We start from the raw sequence: 19831 nt of genomic DNA on the forward strand, positions 1-19831 counted from the left end.
CGNTCTGTATTTTGGATCTGTACTATGTATATGAAACTCTGTTTTATTTAGCTTCAGTTTTCTCTAGCAGCTCTCTACTACTGTTCGTAGTAGTGTTTGATTTACAGGTACAGCTATCGCTTCGTATACAGGGAAAATTTCTTTGTATACGGCGGATTTGTCGGCGTGCCCGGGGAACGTGTAATCCGGGGCGTGACATCATATCTCCACCTGAAGCCAAAAAATCACAACCCTTCGAGTTCAATGCGCCTAACGATATCAAATTGTGCTTTAACATCGATAGCTTCAAACGATCGGTAACACCGTGCAATGACGTCGATCTTCTACAAAGATCGGTAATCCAGTGTTATGACGTCGATCTCTCCCAAAGATCGGTAATCTTTGGCTCTAATACCAATTGTTGGGAATCTGGCACTCGCCCCGGTACCAAATTTCGAGAATTTGCAACCCGCTATGATACAAATTGCTGTGGATTCGGTATCGATTGTTGGGATTTCGCAACGAAAGCTTCAAATCAAATTTTTACTATAAATCTGTCTCTTCAGCAAAAGCTGATACAATCATAAAAGAGAGAAAACAACCAAATAAAAAATATGCGGGTAAAATAAGATTTATTAAATAAGAGAAGATTATAACTGACTCATCTTCTATAACAGAATAGCTACAATCCTGAGCCCTCTTTTTGAATCTCTCCTATCTTTCTCTCATCTTTCATAGTCTCAAAAGACATATCTCTCATCCTGTGCACCCATGCTCAAGGTACACCAATGACCCACTACTACGAAAGCCCCTTATGTCCTCTTGCACCCATGCATTAAGTGCATCCAAAATCATGACCTTGAGCAATAATAGCACATATTCTATATTTATAGATTACATCAATAATAGCTATAATAGCAATAATAGCTAATCCGTACCACTACCACCACCACTACAATAATAGCACATATTCTATATTTATATATTACATCAAAAGCTACCTGAATCCTAATCCAATTAGATTTCTACTCTAATTAATATTTAAATCTTAATTTATCTTCAACAGATTTAAATATTAATCCTAATTCAATTAAGATTCAACAACAAATCTAATCAAATCCTAACATTCCAAATTTTGGCATCCTGTTGTTCAAGGAGGGCAGTCATAGGCCATAATTTTTATTTTTCTAATAAGAAAAATGTAATATAATATGAGATATTCTTAAAGCTTTACATATATGAAAGGAATGTTCTTCCCCAATTCCTCAATCACCAACCAGGTAAAGTACCAGGAATTCTACACTGTCACACTTACACCACGTCATCAATAACAAGCCAATTATATTTTTTATTTTCAAACAAAAGTATAATAAAAATATTTTTTTACAATCATAATGAGATATTTACCTTTAAAAGAAAATATTTGAATAATTTGTTACGCCACGTCACCAATATACCCATTGCATTATAGAATTTTTTTGTAAAAGTACATAGCCCAATAAATTAAGTATGAAAAGGAATTAATAAGAGAATTAATGCTCATGGGAGTTCCCATAAATGATGGAACCATCCATGTGCTCTCCCACAATACCACACATCACATGCATGCAACTTTTTTTTAAAAAAAAAAGAGTAAGAAGACCCCCCTCACCTATCTGCAGTTCTGAAATGGCCCATCAACTTCCTACTTTTTTGGATTGGTCCTTCTCACTTTTTAATTTTTTTTATTTGAGTTTTTATGGGACTTTTTTGTAAAAATTTTTTAATAATTTTTTGATTTTGCGCAAAGTGACCAATATTTTGGATTTTGCAAAATAAATTAAAATATTTTGAAACGGACCAAAATATCCCTCGACATTTAAAAAAATTTTGATTTGATTTTGCAAAATCTAAAATGTTGATTTGTTTTTTGTAAAATCAAAACCATCTGATTTTTTGTTTGCAAAAAGGTTTTTTTCTAGTTAGTTAAGCTAAATTTTCCTTTAAATATAATATCTCTATTAGATATGAGCTATTAATTGTTCTAGTATAATGTGCTAAAAGGTGATTAAAATTCTTAAATTATAAAATTAAAATTTGGGACTCGCTTGTCGAGTTGTATCATGTCTTTTGTTTTTTGAATAATATTTTGTATATAATTAATGTAGGAGTGCATAATAAATTATTTGTAATCTTTTCATCTAAAATATATACCGAGCAACAAAAAATAAAAATTTTAAATAATAATTCTTTTTTTTTTTTAAATAAGCTGTTTTCTGTCATTTAGCCAAGTTAACCAATAGCAAAATAAAAAAAAAGTCTTTTCTCCAACATATTAAGTTATATAAAATTAATATTTAAAAAATTAAAACATGGCAATGATACGGAACGGGGCCTTAGATAGTGTCAATAAAAAAATTGAAGTTGAGAGGGTCATTTCAGAATTATCAATAAGGGAGGAGGTACCCAAACATTTTTACCCTCCCCCATTGTTTTTGTGCATTATTATTTTGCGCTTTTAAATATACCATTCTATCATTGTCAATTTTTTTTATTTGCTCTTGAGTTACGGACAAAAAAAATATTTTGACTTTTTGTTCTTTCAAATATACTCTTCTATCGTTATCAGATGATTTAAAGGACAGAAACATTAGAATTTTTTTTGAATAACGGAGAAATATATAAAAGATGTATTTGAAAAAAAAAATGAATAAATAAAATATTTCGAAAATTTTGAGAGGTATATAGATAATTATTTCTATAAAATAATACCAGTGGGGAAACATATATAATATTTCCAGACTCCACTATACGTACTGTTGTAGAATGCAAGAAATTTTTGGGCACGAAGTTATAAAGAAAGAATTTTTAATTTAATTTTCTTGGTTTTACTTTATACTTCCATAACTAGATTAATTATGGTATGCCAAATAACAATCCTAGTATATTATGTTGTAATAAGCGAATAAAAAAGGCCATCACTTATGGAAAGTAATGTTAAGATATGCATACTTCTTATGGGGCATATCAAGTTTTTTAAAATTTAGTCAAATTCAATTTGTAAATAATAAATAGATTTAGCAAATTTATTTCTGAACAAATTTAAATCTCTCGAATTCATCGTCCTTATCTTTCATGTGTATATGATGTGGTCAATTTAGCATTAGAATTTGTGAAGAAACTTGACCTAATGAAGTTGCGCCAAAAATTCTGTTTACTTAATTATTACAAATTGTTTGAAAAATTCTTTAGGCAATCATAATTTTTTGCACAGATGTTTTTATTCAGCGAGCAGCCCCAATTTAGAAATAATTTTTTGAGATCTATGTGTTGAACCACTTCACCGTTCTGACCTAGTTAGGGACCCAAATCTAATTATTTAGGTCTCCAAATTTGCATTTTTAGACTGTTTTTGAAAAAATATATATATATTTTTTATATTTTAAGTTAGGTTGTTTAGTCAGTTATGGCTATTTATACTTAGTTTAGATTTAGAAATATTTTATACCATGTTATTTTTTTTCTCTAGTAGGATTCGGATATAACCTCTATATATATAGAGAGAGAGAGAGTCCAACTATGGTGTTTTTAAAAGCACAAAGTACTTGTTATTTATAAGTTTTCTGCTGTTAAATTTATCCATTTGATCATTTTCATCCGTTAAATCATACAATTCAATCAACCCACCCACTCATTCCTAGGGGACCACTATTTTTCTAACCGCACATTCCTTCATCCAAAGGTCGAAAATCTAATAACATTAATAACATCAATAACTTGGTGTTATTAATAGTATAGAAGCTTATTTATGTATATAAAATAAAAGGAGTATAATTTTACTAATATATTTAATAGTAGACTAAATTACAAAAAATCCTCTTGTAAATACTCGCTTTTTCATTTTCCCTCTTTGACTATCAAAAATTTATATTTTGTTCCCTTAAATTTTCAAAAATATTTTCAGGGGGATACGATGCTAATGGAGAGGGCAAAATGACCAAATTATCTTTACTTTTTCTATAAGAAAATTTTTTTTAATATATTCTATAATTTTGAAGGGTATTTTTTGGTATAAATTATAAAAAATAGACGAAATAGTAATGAAGCCCTAACAGATGGGGCTAATCCAACAACTTGAAATGTTGAGGAGTAAAATGTAGGTTTTTGAAAGTTATGAAAAAAATTAAAAAAACAGATATTTATAAGAAAGTTTTCTGTAATTTAACCTTAATAATAATTTTTTATACTAAAATAAAAATTAAACTACAGAATATTTAACTATAATTTTTTTAATTATAAAATATGATAAAATAAAGGCCAATTTGCATAAAAAATCCACTAGTTTTGCACTTTTGCAAAAGTAGGCCACTTTTTTCGATATTTTGCAAATTCGGGCCGGATTTTCAGCAAACTGACCGAAATACCCTTATACCTTTTTCTCTCGTTCTTTTTTTCTTTCTCTTCCCACAGAGCGTCGAAGGTGGTCCGCTTCGGTTTTGTCCGGCGCATCCTTACCCTCGCCTGCGTGCCCCCCGCATTTCTCGCCTCCGACCCCGTCGAGGTCGCGCTGCCACTTTTTTTTCCCTTCTGTTCGACCCTCTTCCACCGCCTCCGACGACGACGCCTATCTCACCCTCTCTCGCCCTTCTCGCCTTTTTCCTCTCCCTCCTCCTTCGCCTCCTCTGCCGCCTTCGGCGACGACGCCTCTTCGCCGACATCGGTGTTGCGGAGGTCGTTGCGGCGCCGCAGCCTCGGAGTAAGGGGTCTTTAGCAGCATCATCGCCGGAGTGGGGGCCGTTGGCGAAGAGGCGTGACAAAAAAAAATTATAGAAGAAGAAAAAAATAAAGACAACAAATTATATAAGAAGGAAGAAAAAGATAAAATTGCACTATTAAAATAAGATTACACTGTTTTTAAATAAATTTGCACTGTTTTAATGAACATTTCACTATTTGATATAAAAATTACACTATTTTGGAATGAATTTTACGCTCTTTAGGCTAACGTTGCACTATTTAGAAAAATTTTGCACTATTTCTCTTTCTTTTCTTTTTCTCTTTCTTTTTTTCTTCTTCTTTCGCTACTGCCTCCCGCCCGCCCGGCCCAAGGTCTTTTCCAGCACCGAGGTGCCCTCTACCGCCGGCCCCGCGCTAGAGGCCCTCTCCCACAGGTGCCCTTGCATCCGCGCCCTCCGGCTCGGCTGCTTCCACGGCATCTGCAACGCCGCCTGGCTCTACCTCGAGGGCGTTGCCATCTACGGGGAGGAGGCCACGACGGTGGTCACGCGGCCGAGGCGGAGGGAGATGAAAGGCTCGTAGCAAGCGGCGAGGCGTGCGAAGGCACGGTGGGGGTTATCACCGAGCTCGAGAAGGCTCCTGACAACGATTAGGGAACTCGGGCCGGGCGGGCGGGAGGCAGCAACGGAAGAAGAAGAAGAAGAGAAAGAGAAAAAGAAAAGAAAAAGAAATAGTGCAAAATTCTCCTAAATAGTGCAACGTTAGTCTAAAGAGTGTAAAATCTATTTCAAAAGAGTGTAATTTCTATATCAAATAGTGCAATGTTCATTAAAATAGTACAATTTATTTTAAAATAGTGTAATCTTATTTTAACAGTGTAATTTTATCTTCTTCTTCCTTCTTATATAATTTTTACTCTTTATTTTTTCTTTTTTCTTTTTCTATAATTTTTTTTTGTCACGCCTCTTGGCCAACTGCCACAGCGCCGACGACGACGGCGCTAAAGAACCCCCACTCAGAGGTTGTGGCGCCGCAGCGACCTGTGCGACATTGATGTCGGCGGAGAGCCCCACTCCGAGGCTGCGGCGCCGCAGCGACCTCCGCAGCGCCAATGTCGGCGGAGAGGCGTCGTCGTCGGAGGTGGCGGAGGAGGCGAAGGAGAAGGGAGAGGAAAAGAGCGAGAAGGGCGAGAGAAGGTGAGATAGGCGTCGTCGTTGGAGGTAAAATAGTAATATTTACCAAGTATGAACTGGCTAATAAAATAGATACATTGAATATTATTAGTATTAACATGATATAATGAATTAATTATTTGTTATTTGAGTAAGATTAATTTACAGTGGTATTTACCAAGTATGAACTTGCTAATAAAGCAGATACATTGAATATTATTAGGAGTTGAGCTGAAATGCTATCGGTAGCAAACGGGCTCCGTTGCCACCCATTTATTTTTGATGATGGGGCTTTCAAATCGACGATTGGCACCGTTGAACATGATCTATATCCCTTAAAGTATTTAGAAATTAAATTTCAAATTTTTTTGACATCATTTACCTAATGATCAAAGGGTTTCAGAATTAGTAATTTTAATGGTTGATACGAGGGGTTTTTTCGTTTAACGGTGTAAAGCTATCCAAATCAATTGAATTTTGGTTAGAAAATTCTTTAAACTATTTAGAACAAGATCTATACTCTCGATCATGATTACAAAATTTCTATCATCACTTTTTAGAGGATATGCATTTTCAGCCATTCATTTTTACGCCACTTGATGGACAAGAAAACAATATCGCAAAAGTATGAAATTTGATTTCTAGATACTTCAAGTGGTATAGATCATTTTCAATGGTGCCGATCGTCGATTTGGAGGCTTCATTATTAAAAATAAATGGGTGGCAACAAAACCCGTTTGCTACCGATTTCCAGCTCAACTCATATTATTAGTATTGATATGATATGGTAACTCGTATTTAATGTACAAGTAACAAGTAATACTATGCTCCGTCCAATAATAAATGTAAGTAAAATATGAAACTATGTAATTGGATTTTTTTTTTGTGAATTATTTCTTATCTTGTAGACCTCGACTTCTCATTAATTACAAGAAAAAGTAATATTTAAGAATGCTTTTTTGATATTTAACAATACTTAAAAGCATCATAATATAATTTAGCGTCATATTTGAAAGCGTCGGGCAAAGCATCAGCAAATGAAAAATCGTACATATATATCAACGCTTATATCAATCATCGATAAAATATGTTCTGACGCTTTAAAGCGTCAAATTTTTTAAAAATTCTGACGCTTCAAAGCATCGAAAACTTAAAAGTAACAGTAAAACTAATCATTTATTAAATTGATTTGATATAATAGAGGGTTCATATATATGAAGATTCTGTTTGAAGTATCGATTTTTGCTATATTATAGGGACGCTTCCCCCAAACGTCATCTAAAAGCATCATTCTATTGAGATTTTCTTATAATGTCTTGCTCGTATTTAATGCCAGGGGCTAAAGTCCTATACTTAGGGACCATTTGGTTCGATATAATTATAAATAAAATATAATTAAAAATACAACAGATATAACTATACATAATTTGGCTTGTTCTGTGTTGATATAGCTGGTGCAGTTATATTTTTCTGTTTGGCAATGTGAAACTAATAATCTCACCTTTCAAATAGAATAGTAAGATTATCTATACTAGCTATACATAAAATAATCATATAATTTTATTAATTGTTTAATAAGTTGATATATATATATATATATATATATAGAGAGAGAGAGAGAGAGAGAGAGAGAGAGAGAGAATTAGGCTGGAATACTATTAATAGTAAAACGCTCTTTTTGCTATCAAGATTTTAACCCTTGGATGAAAAATTGTATGGTCAGAATGATATTAATCGGTTAGAGTTGAGTGGTCACCCTAGGGTTGAATGGTCCCCACTGGGTTATAGTATTTTATCAAATGGTTAGAAATAATAAAAAAAGTTGATCCAAAGGCTAAAAAACTGGTAGCAATAATGAAATTTTGCTACTAATAGTAGCCCAGTCCAACTCTATAACTTGGGCTAGTTTTTTTTTTTCTTTTTTTCTTTTTTTTTTTATTAACTACTCAAATATTTTATTATTAAAATATTGATAAATAAGTAAAATTATTATTTTACTCTAAAAACTTAAATTATTAGAAAATAGTGTTTAAATAGTTTTATATTTAACACTCTCTTTCGTGTCCGAATTTGAGATTTTTGTAGACTCCTGACCTGAACTGGAATTAAATAGGAGGAAATTAGTAATGTCAGAAGCTTGATGTGACTCGAATTTCAGAATCTCCTGCTTTGATGATGACATTACTAGTATAGCTAAATCAATTGTTGGAACATTTATTTTGTTTTGTACATGAATCCAAAGATTAAATTTATGGGACATCTTCTACTTGAAGATAAAATGATTTATGTGAAACAATCATTGTACTCTAAAAACTAAAGCGGTTAGAAAATAATATTTATATATTTTTATATTTAACAATTAAAAAAAACAACAACCAAATTTAAGAACAGAATATATATTCAACTAATTTTGATAAAAAAATAACAAAATATATAAAAATAAGAGTAAACCGCACATTTAGTCCTCAAACTATGAATCTGGTAACACTTTGTCCCTTATGTTTTAATTTGTTATAATTTTTTACTCACATTTTTTAAATTGTTGCAATAAAATCTTACAATCTAATTTAGTTGACTAAATATTGATGTATGGATAATGTAAAAAAAATATAGCAGAATTGTGATTGATGATGCGTCAATAATTAAGATATTAAATTATTTTTAAATCAATGATACATCAATATTTAATCAATTAAATTGTATTATGGGATTTGATTGTAATAATTTTGAAAGTTCGAATAATAAATTATAATAAATTGAAGTCGGAGAACTAAAATATCACCTATCTCATAGTTTGAGGACCAAATGTGCAATTTACTCTAAAAATAACAATAAGAGTAATAAAAAATAATTAACTTAATTAAAATTTTCAATGAGTCTATCATGAAGATTTTTTTTTTTTAAATATTTTCTACTTCTTTACGGATATCTCTTAATATATTTATTAACTTTGTCCAAATAAAAGATTTGTTAATAGTAATATATATAGATTGATAAGAAAAAAAAAGTAATATTTATGAAAAAAAAATACAAAGTAGAAAATTAAAAATAAATTTAAAATATAATGTAGAGATTGATTATATGTAATAATATAATAATATGTTTGAGAAACAAATAGGATAACATAGTAAATAAAAATAACACTAAAGTACTATGCAGTAGATTGCAATTAAGCCATAGAATAACAAAAACTATACTATATTAAGCTACCTATTGTTTTTTTAGGATTTTTTTCCCTTTTTTTAATCCCTTTTGAGGGTATTTTAAGCTCCCTACCTTATGTTTCTACTTTTTCTTCAAACACAAGCAGCTCTTTCGTTTCTAAAATGTAAAAATTAAATTAAATTAAATTTCTGCAAGTTTGGAGGTTTTACTCTATCAGATAGGAACAAAGTTTTAACTATTAAGAAGAGAAGTACCTTTTAAGCTTTTAGTCTCTAAATATAGGCTTANTGGGGCAATGGCAGTTCCGTAATAATCTCCTCCCTTCCGACCGTTTCCGTGTTTCACCCACCTCCTTCCTTAAATCTTTCCCTCCCGCTGTCCAAAACGAAGCTCCCGCGAGCTCCATTAATGGCGACACCCAACCCTCCCACTCCCCCTTACCCAAAGAAGAAACCCAAAGCCTAACTCTAACCCTAACCCTAACCCTAATCTCATATTTCTCTGGGGGACCTCGCTTTATCATGGGATACCAGCCGCTCCACCATGGCGGCGCGAACGTCTCCGGCGATGGCGTTTCCCACCACAATCACCAGCAGCACCACCACCACCAGCGCGGCAGCGTCGGTAGCCCCCGCTTCGCCGCGTCCATGACGCGGCGGACGCACTCGTTCAAGCGCGCGGGGAACGGCGAGATCGAGCTCCAGATCAACTCCCCGAGGTCGCCCGCGGATGGCTCCGGGAGCCCTAGGGGCGACGCCGCGGAGCCGCTGCAGGGCGCCGCCGCCGCGGCGGCGCCGGCGGCGGGGCACCTGTATCATCACCAGAACCTTCGGCTGCGGCTTGGGGTGCCGCTTCTCGGGAAATCGCTATTCAAGAAGCACGTCGCCACCGGGGAGGTGGGGCTCCGGGAGCGGAAGAGGCTTGGGAATGTGTTGTTCTTGGTGTTCTGTGGCGTGTGCCTGTTGCTCGGGGTCGTTAAGATCTGCGTTGGTGGGTGGCTCGGGGCGACGATAAACCGAAAGGCGCGGAATTTTCAGGTAAAAATGCTCTCGTTTCTTAAATTATGTTACTTTTTAAGGTAAATAACATTGATCTTCCTTCTTTATTGAATCTCTCAAAGAGAAGTGAGAATTTTAGGTGCAAGATTCAAGAGTATTGTAACTACGTTTTTCTTGAACTAAATTACTCACTTATTTTAAGTGCAAAGAAATTACGTTCTTGGTATTATTCCCTTCTTTGTTTTTCAGGAAAAGTTGTAGAACTTGTATTGCATTTCTTTAATATCTTAATTCAGCTATATTAGATTAATTTCTGTGATGTATATGTTCTATCTGTAGCTTTGGCCCTCTTTATTTTATTTTATTTTATTTTATATATTTTTTTTTTTTAAAACCCACAATAGAGATGGCCTGTTGTAACATAATTTAAGAAGGGGAATATTGTAGTATAAAGCATGAATCTTTCTATATTTATTGAGATGCTCTGGCCCTTTGATTGCACTAGTATTTTTATAAATTAGTTGGTGACTCAATAGGCACTGAACTCTTGAATGATTGTTAACACAACTGTTTTCTTGAATGCAGTATGAATAGCCTCATGTATTTTCATCTTGTTTATTAGTTGATATGGGCTTTGCTCTTGTTAGGGACTGAAGCTTTCCTACTTTACATTCGCTCATCTGGAATTAGATTTTTTTTTTTTTTTGGTCTTTAATGAAGATGTAGGATTTGAATGTCTTCTCATGGGATATGACCTCGAAATTTACATAAAGCTTTGTTACTGTAAAAATGAATTTCGCATTGATAGATGTTCTAGAGAGCTGTTTGGATGAAATTAAGTTTTTATCTGTGCATTTCCTATGCTACTCTAAATGTTGCTGCTTTCACTTTGGGTCCAGGCCATCAATTTTGATGTATTTTGTTAATATTTGTGTAACAATAAATAACACACATTCACCATGCAGAAGTTTTGTTCATAATCATTGTCTTCTTGGCCTTCTATTCTAGTTAAAGGGAGTGCATCTATATGGATGCAAAATTTGAAAATAAAATACTTTACACAAGGGCATGAAAATTAAATAATACTTAGGCTGATCTAGAAATTTATTGGTTGTGAAATGCTTATATTCCAGTTTAAACAAATATGAAAACAATTTAAACAGAGTTAAGAAGCTATAAGGCTGTATAGAATTATTATATGAAATTCTACAACTTGACAGTGTCATGCGTAATAACTTGTAGCATGGTTCAGAATTAAGATTTTTAAAATGCAAGAGGACACATTTCGTTAGTTGATGTAATGAATACATATGCCAAATCACGATATATATGATGTGTTGTTGGACCTGTCATCTTAACTTCTACACCATAAACTGTATACTGCTTCCCTTTAAAAGCCAATCGGTAAACAAAAAGGGTGCTAATGATTCCAAGAACCAGGCATCTAAACTCAAATTTAAGAAAAAAGAAAAAGTAGTATTGTAGTTCTCTGCTCAATCTCGATAATCATATTTATTATTATCCTTTTTGCTTCCTTCACTTAATGTTTCCTGTCTAGAGTCATTTTCTATCGTGCTAAAGACATGTCTTCTTTGACAAAACTGTGCAGAACAAAATTGCTTCTTTGGAGTTGCATGTATGACTGTAATATTTAACTATTGGGTCATGAAATGTTGTTTATGATCTGGTCTTGGTAAACAGGACTTACCTGGCACTCAATTTACTGGTGAGAAAGTTCAATTCTTTCATGACCAGCGTCATAGTGTTGGGAGTGACAGACTTATGACTGTAACCTCCACCATAAGTGCAACACAAGACGTTGTGATTGAGGCAAGTGATTCATCTTTTGTGCCAATTACTACCTTCTTTTTTGTGATGTCTTTTCATTATATATGGCTTTGCATGATGCAGTCTTCAAGCATATGGGCCAAGCCCAACAGTGAAAATTTTAGACAATGCATTGATACAAGTTCTCATAAGAGTAAGCTAATTTTTAAATATTCCGTGTGTTATACTGACCTTATGTTCTTGTTTGCTATTGTATCTTTTCTTTCTTTAATCAATTCTACCCCATCTCTAAAAAGAAATTTTCTCTCTGTGGTTTTCTAGAGCTGGACACCAAGACAAATGGTTACATTCTCATAAACGCAAATGGAGGACTGAATCAGATGAGATTTGGGGTCTGAAAACTATCCTGTAGGTTCACGTAGGCTGCTGTTTAAATGTGATAGCGAGGAACCCTAATATATTTACTTTGGAATGCAGATCTGCGATATGGTAGCAGTTGCTAAGATCATGAAGGCAACGCTGGTTCTTCCTTCACTTGACCATACCTCTTACTGGGCAGATGACAGGTACCTTGCTTAATCATAACTTTCCCAAATTTTTATTGTTTATGGTTGTGATTTTATATTAAATTGATTGTTTATATTTTCAGTGATTTCAAAGATTTATTCAATTGGGAACATTTCATTGAAACCCTGAAGGATGATGTTCATATAGTTGAAAGCTTGCCAGCTGCTTTTGCGGGCCTTAAACCTGTAATCAAAACACCAATATCCTGGTCTAAGGTTAGGATTGAATTCTTGTGAAAAAAAAGAAAAAATTCAGCCATAATTCTCTCTCAATTAATTTCTGATGTCTGATTAGCTCAGTTCCTCTGCTGCAGGCCAATTATTACAAAACAGATGTTCTGCCACTTCTCAAAAAACATAAAGTCATATACTTAACTCATACAGATTCCCGTCTGGCAAACAATGGGCTCCCTAGTTCTATACAGAGACTAAGATGCCGTGTAAATTACAGGGCATTGAAGTACTCTTCTCCTATTGAAGAACTAGGAGCCACCTTAATTTCGAGAATGCGCAAAGATGGAAGTCCATATCTTGCTCTCCATTTAAGGTAAGTTTCTCTGAGATCTGTGCATATAAACTATCAAAATAAATAAAAAAAAATGCTCATGATTCCATTCTACTTTTTACCCTAATATGAACCATGAATTTTGTGTTATCGGGCTGCAAGCTTTCACTATCTAACATTGCTTGATGTCTAATATACATGAACATCAGAATCAGAATTCTCCCTTCTGAGTTTTATAATCCGGCTTTCCAATATAGTTTATTCATCTATTATCTTCATTGTTTCCTTGTAATATCTTTGTGGAACCCTTTCCTTGATGAAATTGATTTTCGAATATTTGTTTCTGAAATAATTTAGTTGTGATATTACAAGAACCATAACCTTTTGTGGATTTTCTGAGATGTGCTACATACATCTCATTACTATCTAATATCTAAATGATTTTGCATATCTACTTCCTAGATGCCTACTACTTGCATCTATCTTTGGCAATCAATATCATGTTGCCCATATTCCTCTACTAATTTAGATGTTTCATCAGTCAAAGAACCTACATCCTTATGCTATTAGCCGTTAGCTGACCAGTATATATACATTTTTTCTGTTACAGTGATTTCTCCTACTTATTAAGTTACCTTAAATTAAGGTGATATGCATAGAATCCTCCTTGGTGGTATCCATGCCAAATTCACCCACTCTGGCAACATACCGGCTGTTAGTAAAGGGGGAATACGATTTCTCTGTTGGTTGAAGTGAATTCCTTTTCTGTTGGAGGCATTAGAGGTGTTCATTATTGGAAAACTGATTTGCAGCAGAAAGAAAAGGAAAATGCATTAGGGAAAAATAAATACCCACGCACAATATTTATTTTCTAAATCCTTCTGATTGAACATGCTAAGAAAGGACTTTACAGGGGACCCAACAGGGTGAGGAAAGAAAACGAGAAGTCTGATGCCCAATGGTGTGTTCTCTACATTACTTGTAGACCTTGGTGTCACTTTCTTCTTTCCTATTCCCCTTTTCAAACTTTTTGAGTTTGGCATGAAAGTATTTTGTAGCAATATTGTTCCTAATTTGGCCACTTCCTTATGAGTTTCTATGTAATTATGCACCTTTTTAATGAGCAATTTAAAAGGTATAACTTACAGGAGGTTATTTGTGATTTGTACAGCTACTTTTAATAAAATCTGGAATTAAATAATTCTCAGTTCTCTGACTTAATAAATAGTTAGGTTTATACCGAGCATAGAAAGAAAACCCCTGTGGTCAAACTAAAACCATATGCAGTGCATGGAACAAAAGTTGTTTTAACTAAATAGGCTTATGCATGACTTGCATTCTTTTGTTAGTGCTGATATTTATCTCCTTGATGGTTCCAGCTTTCAAAACCAAATGTACTCTCACCAACCATTCTTACAAACTAGTTTTCAATGCACGCTTTATTTGATGATTTTGTATTCTTCGGTTCAACAGATGATTCAACTTATAGTTTTCTGTACATCCTACTATCCACTCTCTGTCACTAGTTCTGGTGATTTTAATATGCATAAAGAATGTAGTGTACAAACTGGCAATAAATGAGAAAGCTGTGAAATGTGATGCTTCATGTAATGCATGATGCTAACATCTCAAAATAGTTCAAGTAATCTCAAATTATGATGCCGTCATTTAACTCAAACAGGGCATTTATTTTAACATTTTCATCAGAGTCTGATCTAAATAAATATGTTTCGCTTTTCTAGATATGAAAAGGATATGCTGGCATTCACTGGCTGCAGCTATAATTTGACATCTGAAGAAGGGGAGGAGCTCCGTCAAATGCGTTATGAAGTAAGCCATTGGAAGGAGAAAGAAATCAATGGGACAGAGAGAAGGCAGATGGGCGGTTGCCCTCTGACTCCGAGAGAAACTTCCCTTTTGCTAAAAGCGCTAGGCTTCACATCGAGCACGAGAATATATCTAGTGGCTGGCGATGCTTATGGAGCTGGCAGTATGCGCTATCTCTTAGAGGATTTCCCCAACATTTACTCCCATTCAACCCTAGCTACAGAAGAGGAACTCGCGCCCTTCAGAAATCATCAGAACAAGCTTGCTGGTTTGGACTATGTTGTTGCTTTACAGAGTGACGTCTTCGTTTACACGTATGATGGAAACATGGCCAAAGCTGTGCAGGGTCATAGACGTTTTGAGGACTTCAGAAAAACAATTAGCCCTGACAGGTATCTTCTATATTCTTATAGTCACTTTATAGGGTTAATTGAAAATTTCAGTCCTGAAGTTTGACATGGATTTCGATATTCTTCATAGGGTTTCAATTTCAGAGATTTAGCCCCTTCTTAATTTTATCCAATTTCATTTCATTTTCAAAATTTCGATTTTATCCCCGAAGTTAATCTTGATTTTTAATTGTCCCTAAACTTTTACCTCTGTTTCAATATCATCTTGAAAGTTCTAACTTTTAACAAAGGAAAGTGTAAATAATCCTCTTGATGTGATTGCTTGCCTGCCTATATCTATCTAATTGTTGGCTCTCTTGTTTCAAATGTTGTTCTTGTCACAGGCTGAATTTTGTAAAACTTGTCGATGAATTTGACGAAGGAAAGATATCATGGAAGAAATTCAGTTCAAAAGTGAAAAAGATACACGAAGATCGAATCGGGTCTCCTTATTTGAGGGAACCCGGAGAATTTCCAAAGCTGGAGGAGTCTTTCTACGCTAACCCTCTACCAGGCTGCATATGTGAAAGACAACAGGACATGAAATGACAATTACAATCTGTCGATAATTAAAATCAATAAATAGAGGCCACTTTACATGCATGGCTTTCGTTATATGGATGAAGATACCTAAAAGCCTAAGAGCATTTTAGCGAAGAATGAATCACTATGCTGATTACGGACGCTATGGGAAATTATATTTCATGTCTCTGGAGAAATTAATCATTGGATATCTGAACGCAGTTTCGTGCCCTCTCAGAAAGACAAACAATCAGTCGAAACTCTACGGAACCTGTACAGTGGCCAAGTGTAATCTTTGCTGAGCTGAGAAAAATGAAAATTACACGAATATAGAGAATCCTCTTAAATGATGAAGCATGTCGGCGAACAAGGTGACCTACTTTTCTTTCTGTTGTTGTTGCTCCTGCTGCTCTGGCTGATTTCCTTGGCAATGCTGTTCATTTCTCTTTTTTGTTTTCCACTTCATTTATGTTACATATTCATTGTTAGAAAGAATAGCTGAGGCAAGAAAGTACCTTATGGAACAAATCTCATTCTTATGATACAAAATCAACTGACTACATATTCTTTTCCTCTGAAATTTGCCTGTCGCGAGTCTGTTGTTAGCTTGTTTACTTATATTTGAATCAACCAATTCGAGAACAATTGGATGAGCCAATATATTGCGTTCTGTGTTTGTGTCAATTCAACGACCTATATCAATAATTGTTTGATGTTGGATCAGTAATTCATGCTTTTACGTGAGGCTAATATTTTGGTTTATTTGGTATAGCTGCTATTTTCTCCTTTTTGGTTATTACCTGCAGTCTTCTGGACATTTTGTTAGGATTTTCATAAATGTGACTCAATTAATAATATCCAAATATGAATTTACTATGAATAAATGTCAATCCTCCTTAGTATGGTATATCTAGTTTCTTTTCTATCTATTTAAATTAAATAGAATTCTAATCAGGCTTTGATAAAAAGTCGATATGAACTCTATATAAAAGGGTACTGGTAATGCCAATTATTCACGTGCATTTTGATGAAGAAAAGTACCCTTTGTTTCACACCAATGGGAGAGTGCCTGTAACAGAAGGAGAAACCAAATTATCAGAGTTTGGTTGGCGATGTTCATATTGCAACTGGGCTTTTCACTTCCACATATTGATCAAAATTTTCTTCCCTATGGCCCTCTATGAGTTACTTTATTCAGTCTATGATCTTGAACATTTATACGTATTTAGTTATATTATTTTTACATGTCAATATAGATCTGTTAATTATACTAAATTTCTACCTTACTTAGAGCAATAGCAGAATCTTTCATAGAACATTATATAGAACATGTTTGTTGGAACATTACATTATTTATTTAAAAGAAAAGGAATATTCTTGTATTTTGTTATACCCCTGTATACCCCTGTAAGAGTAGGAGATAACTTTTTTTCATTCTAACATTCATGGTGATTTTTAATAACCTATATCCTTTCGTTCCAATAACTTATGACTAAGTAAATGATGTCAGAAGAAATTAAAATTTTATTTCTAAGATCTTCGTATACTTTAGATTATGTTTAATAGTATAGATTGTTAATTTGCACACTCTAAGATTGAAAACGAGACTATAATACCGATGCTCCAGTACTGTAGATAGTATAGTAGTCTCATTATATATATATATATATATATATATATATATCTATAATCATGGTTGGACCCGGCTATATAGTAGTAAAATTCTATTGTCGTAACACAGTTTTTTAGCAGTTTGATCAACTTTTTTTAATTCACAATTGGATTAAATCACTATAATCCAGTGGGACCATCAACCCTAGGGGATCATTCAACTCTAACCGACTAATAATCATCCCGACCTCTACAATTTTTCATCCAAGGGTTAAAAACTTGATAGTAAAAAAACGTTTACTATATAGTATTTCAACTAATTTATATATATATATAAATTAGAAGAGCAGAGAGTCGGCTACTATGCTATTAATAGCACGAAGCACTTGGTGCTACCAGGTTTTCTCGCCGTTAGATCTACCATTTTGATCATTTTCACCCGTTAGATCATCTATTAACGAACCACTCACTCAACCCTAAGGGGGCCCACATAATTCTACGCGCACATCTCTAATCAATGGCCAAAAACCTTAATAGGCACCAATAATTGGTGCCTATATGTTTCTAGTTATATCATAAATTATTACTTATGTTAATTAAATATATGATATTATATATATATATATATATAATAATATATATTTATAAGTGAGGCTACTATGACTATGCGAAGCACGGAGCCTTCCGTGTTTCCAGCTCATTTTCGATGTTGGCGACTTTCAATCGTCGATCGGCATCGTTAAACTTGATCTAAGAGTATTGGAGTACTAGAAAATAAATTTTATTATTTTCGATATCATTTGCCTAGTGATCGAATAGGCTCAAAATTAATAAATTTCAATGGCCGTAAGTGTGCGTTTGCAGTTAAGATAGTAATTAAATATCCAAATCACGTGAAATTTTGATGAATAATTTTTTATAAACTAATAAAACAAGATCAAATATTCTTTGATTAAATTTTAATGTCACTCATTGTCTCTATTTTTGTAAGATTTTTTATTTTCACGGCCGTTATTTGAGCCCCTTTCGTTCACTAGGCAAATGATATATAAAATCATAATAATTTCTTTTCTAAGGATACTTCAATACATACCTAGATCAAAATTAACGGCAGCGATCGACGATTCGAAAGTCGAACATCGAAAACGAAATTGGAGCAGACAAATGCTCCGTGCTCCGTAGTATAGTTATGCCCACTCTCGTATATACTCTTCTATATATAATTATTATATTAAGTATATATATATATAATAATATATATATATATACATGGGCTATTAAATGATAGAATCCATCCATACAATATACTATTTGGCATTTCTATAAGTCACGTGGTGCGTTGAAGGTAATTCTGTCTCTACCTTACACTCCATATCACTCTCTCTCTACCCTTTCTCTCTCTCATTCTGATAAGCCTCCCTCCTCCTCTCTCTCTCTCTCTCTCTCTACCATTTTTTCTCTCTCCCCATCCCTTCTCTATCTTCCTTATCTCTCTACCCCTTCTCCCTCTTCCTCCTCTCTCTCCCTCCTCTCTCTACCCAAGCAACAACCGCCGCTATATACTCTGCGGACTACGCCCAAACCGTCGCCCTTGTCCAAGTCGCTACCGCGCCAAGCCGACGCTGTCCCTGCCGCGTCCCTAGCCATCGCCGCCTAACGCGCCTCAAGTCGTTGCTGTCCAAACCTCTATCTGCGCCGAAGTCATAGTTGAAGCTAACAGTCCCATTGCTTCGGAAGCAAGCACCAAAACAAAGGATGGAGTATTTTTATTTGCTTACACCAAAATGTAAGCCATGACAGTTTTTTTTCGTTTTTAATTATCACATTTTTTTTGTCAAATAAAATGAAGGAAGAACGGAAAAACAAGAGCCCCATTTTATGTCAAACAAAGAAAAGGGAAAAGTTGCAAAAATTTACTGGGACTCTGTGAGGAAGAAGTTGAAAAAAAAAGAAAAGAAAAGAAAAGGGGAAAGTAAAAGAGGAAAATGGAAGAAGGAATGGAAGGTATAAGGAAAAAAAAAAAACAAAAAAAAAATAAAAAAATTAAATATAAAAAAAAACTGTGCTCCTCCATTTTTTATATTTAGTTAAATTAAAATGACCAAAAATAACTAAAATTATTAAATCTGGAGAACCTACTAATGAATTTAATAAATTTATAAAATTTTTGATAAAGTTTGTTTAGTCAAAAAAATTAAATGTTCAGGAAGTCTCTATACATTTTTACCATAAAAAAATTTAGTAAAAAAATATGTACAGACCCGCTTAATTATTAAACGCTTTCAAATAGAAAACTCCAAATTATTTTTTAGCAAATTTTAATAATTTTTAATTTTTTATGCTTAATTTTAGTTAATTAAATAAAATTTGTTAAAATTTATATAAATTAAAATATTTAAATTGTCTAAAATACTACCTATCCGTCGCGAAGCGTGGGCCCTACACTAATTATTGTAAACTTTTTTTTTTTTTTGANTATAAAGCACAACACGAATGCTTAGGTTCGCCCCTCATAAATTGTTTATGTACCGACAAAGTTAAGCAGTACTATGGATTGAACGCGCAAATTTGTTCGCCTCTCATAAATTGTTTA

At 33.8% G+C, this 19831-nt stretch overlaps 1 protein-coding gene across 1 annotated transcript; it reads left to right on the forward strand.

The window, feature by feature from the left end:
• Positions 9364 to 16311, forward strand: LOC109711776 (uncharacterized protein At1g04910). The gene is made up of 9 exons (XM_020234995.1): positions 9364 to 10069; positions 11732 to 11860; positions 11942 to 12011; positions 12140 to 12210; positions 12296 to 12384; positions 12468 to 12600; positions 12699 to 12931; positions 14632 to 15108; positions 15450 to 16311. Exons 1-9 carry the CDS (start codon positions 9554 to 9556, stop codon positions 15652 to 15654), a joined length of 1923 nt encoding a protein of 640 aa, XP_020090584.1. The 5' UTR covers positions 9364 to 9553; the 3' UTR covers positions 15655 to 16311.

This window comes from Ananas comosus, linkage group 6 (assembly GCF_001540865.1).
Source record: "Ananas comosus cultivar F153 linkage group 6, ASM154086v1, whole genome shotgun sequence".
NCBI classification, from domain to species: Eukaryota; Viridiplantae; Streptophyta; class Magnoliopsida; order Poales; family Bromeliaceae; genus Ananas; species Ananas comosus.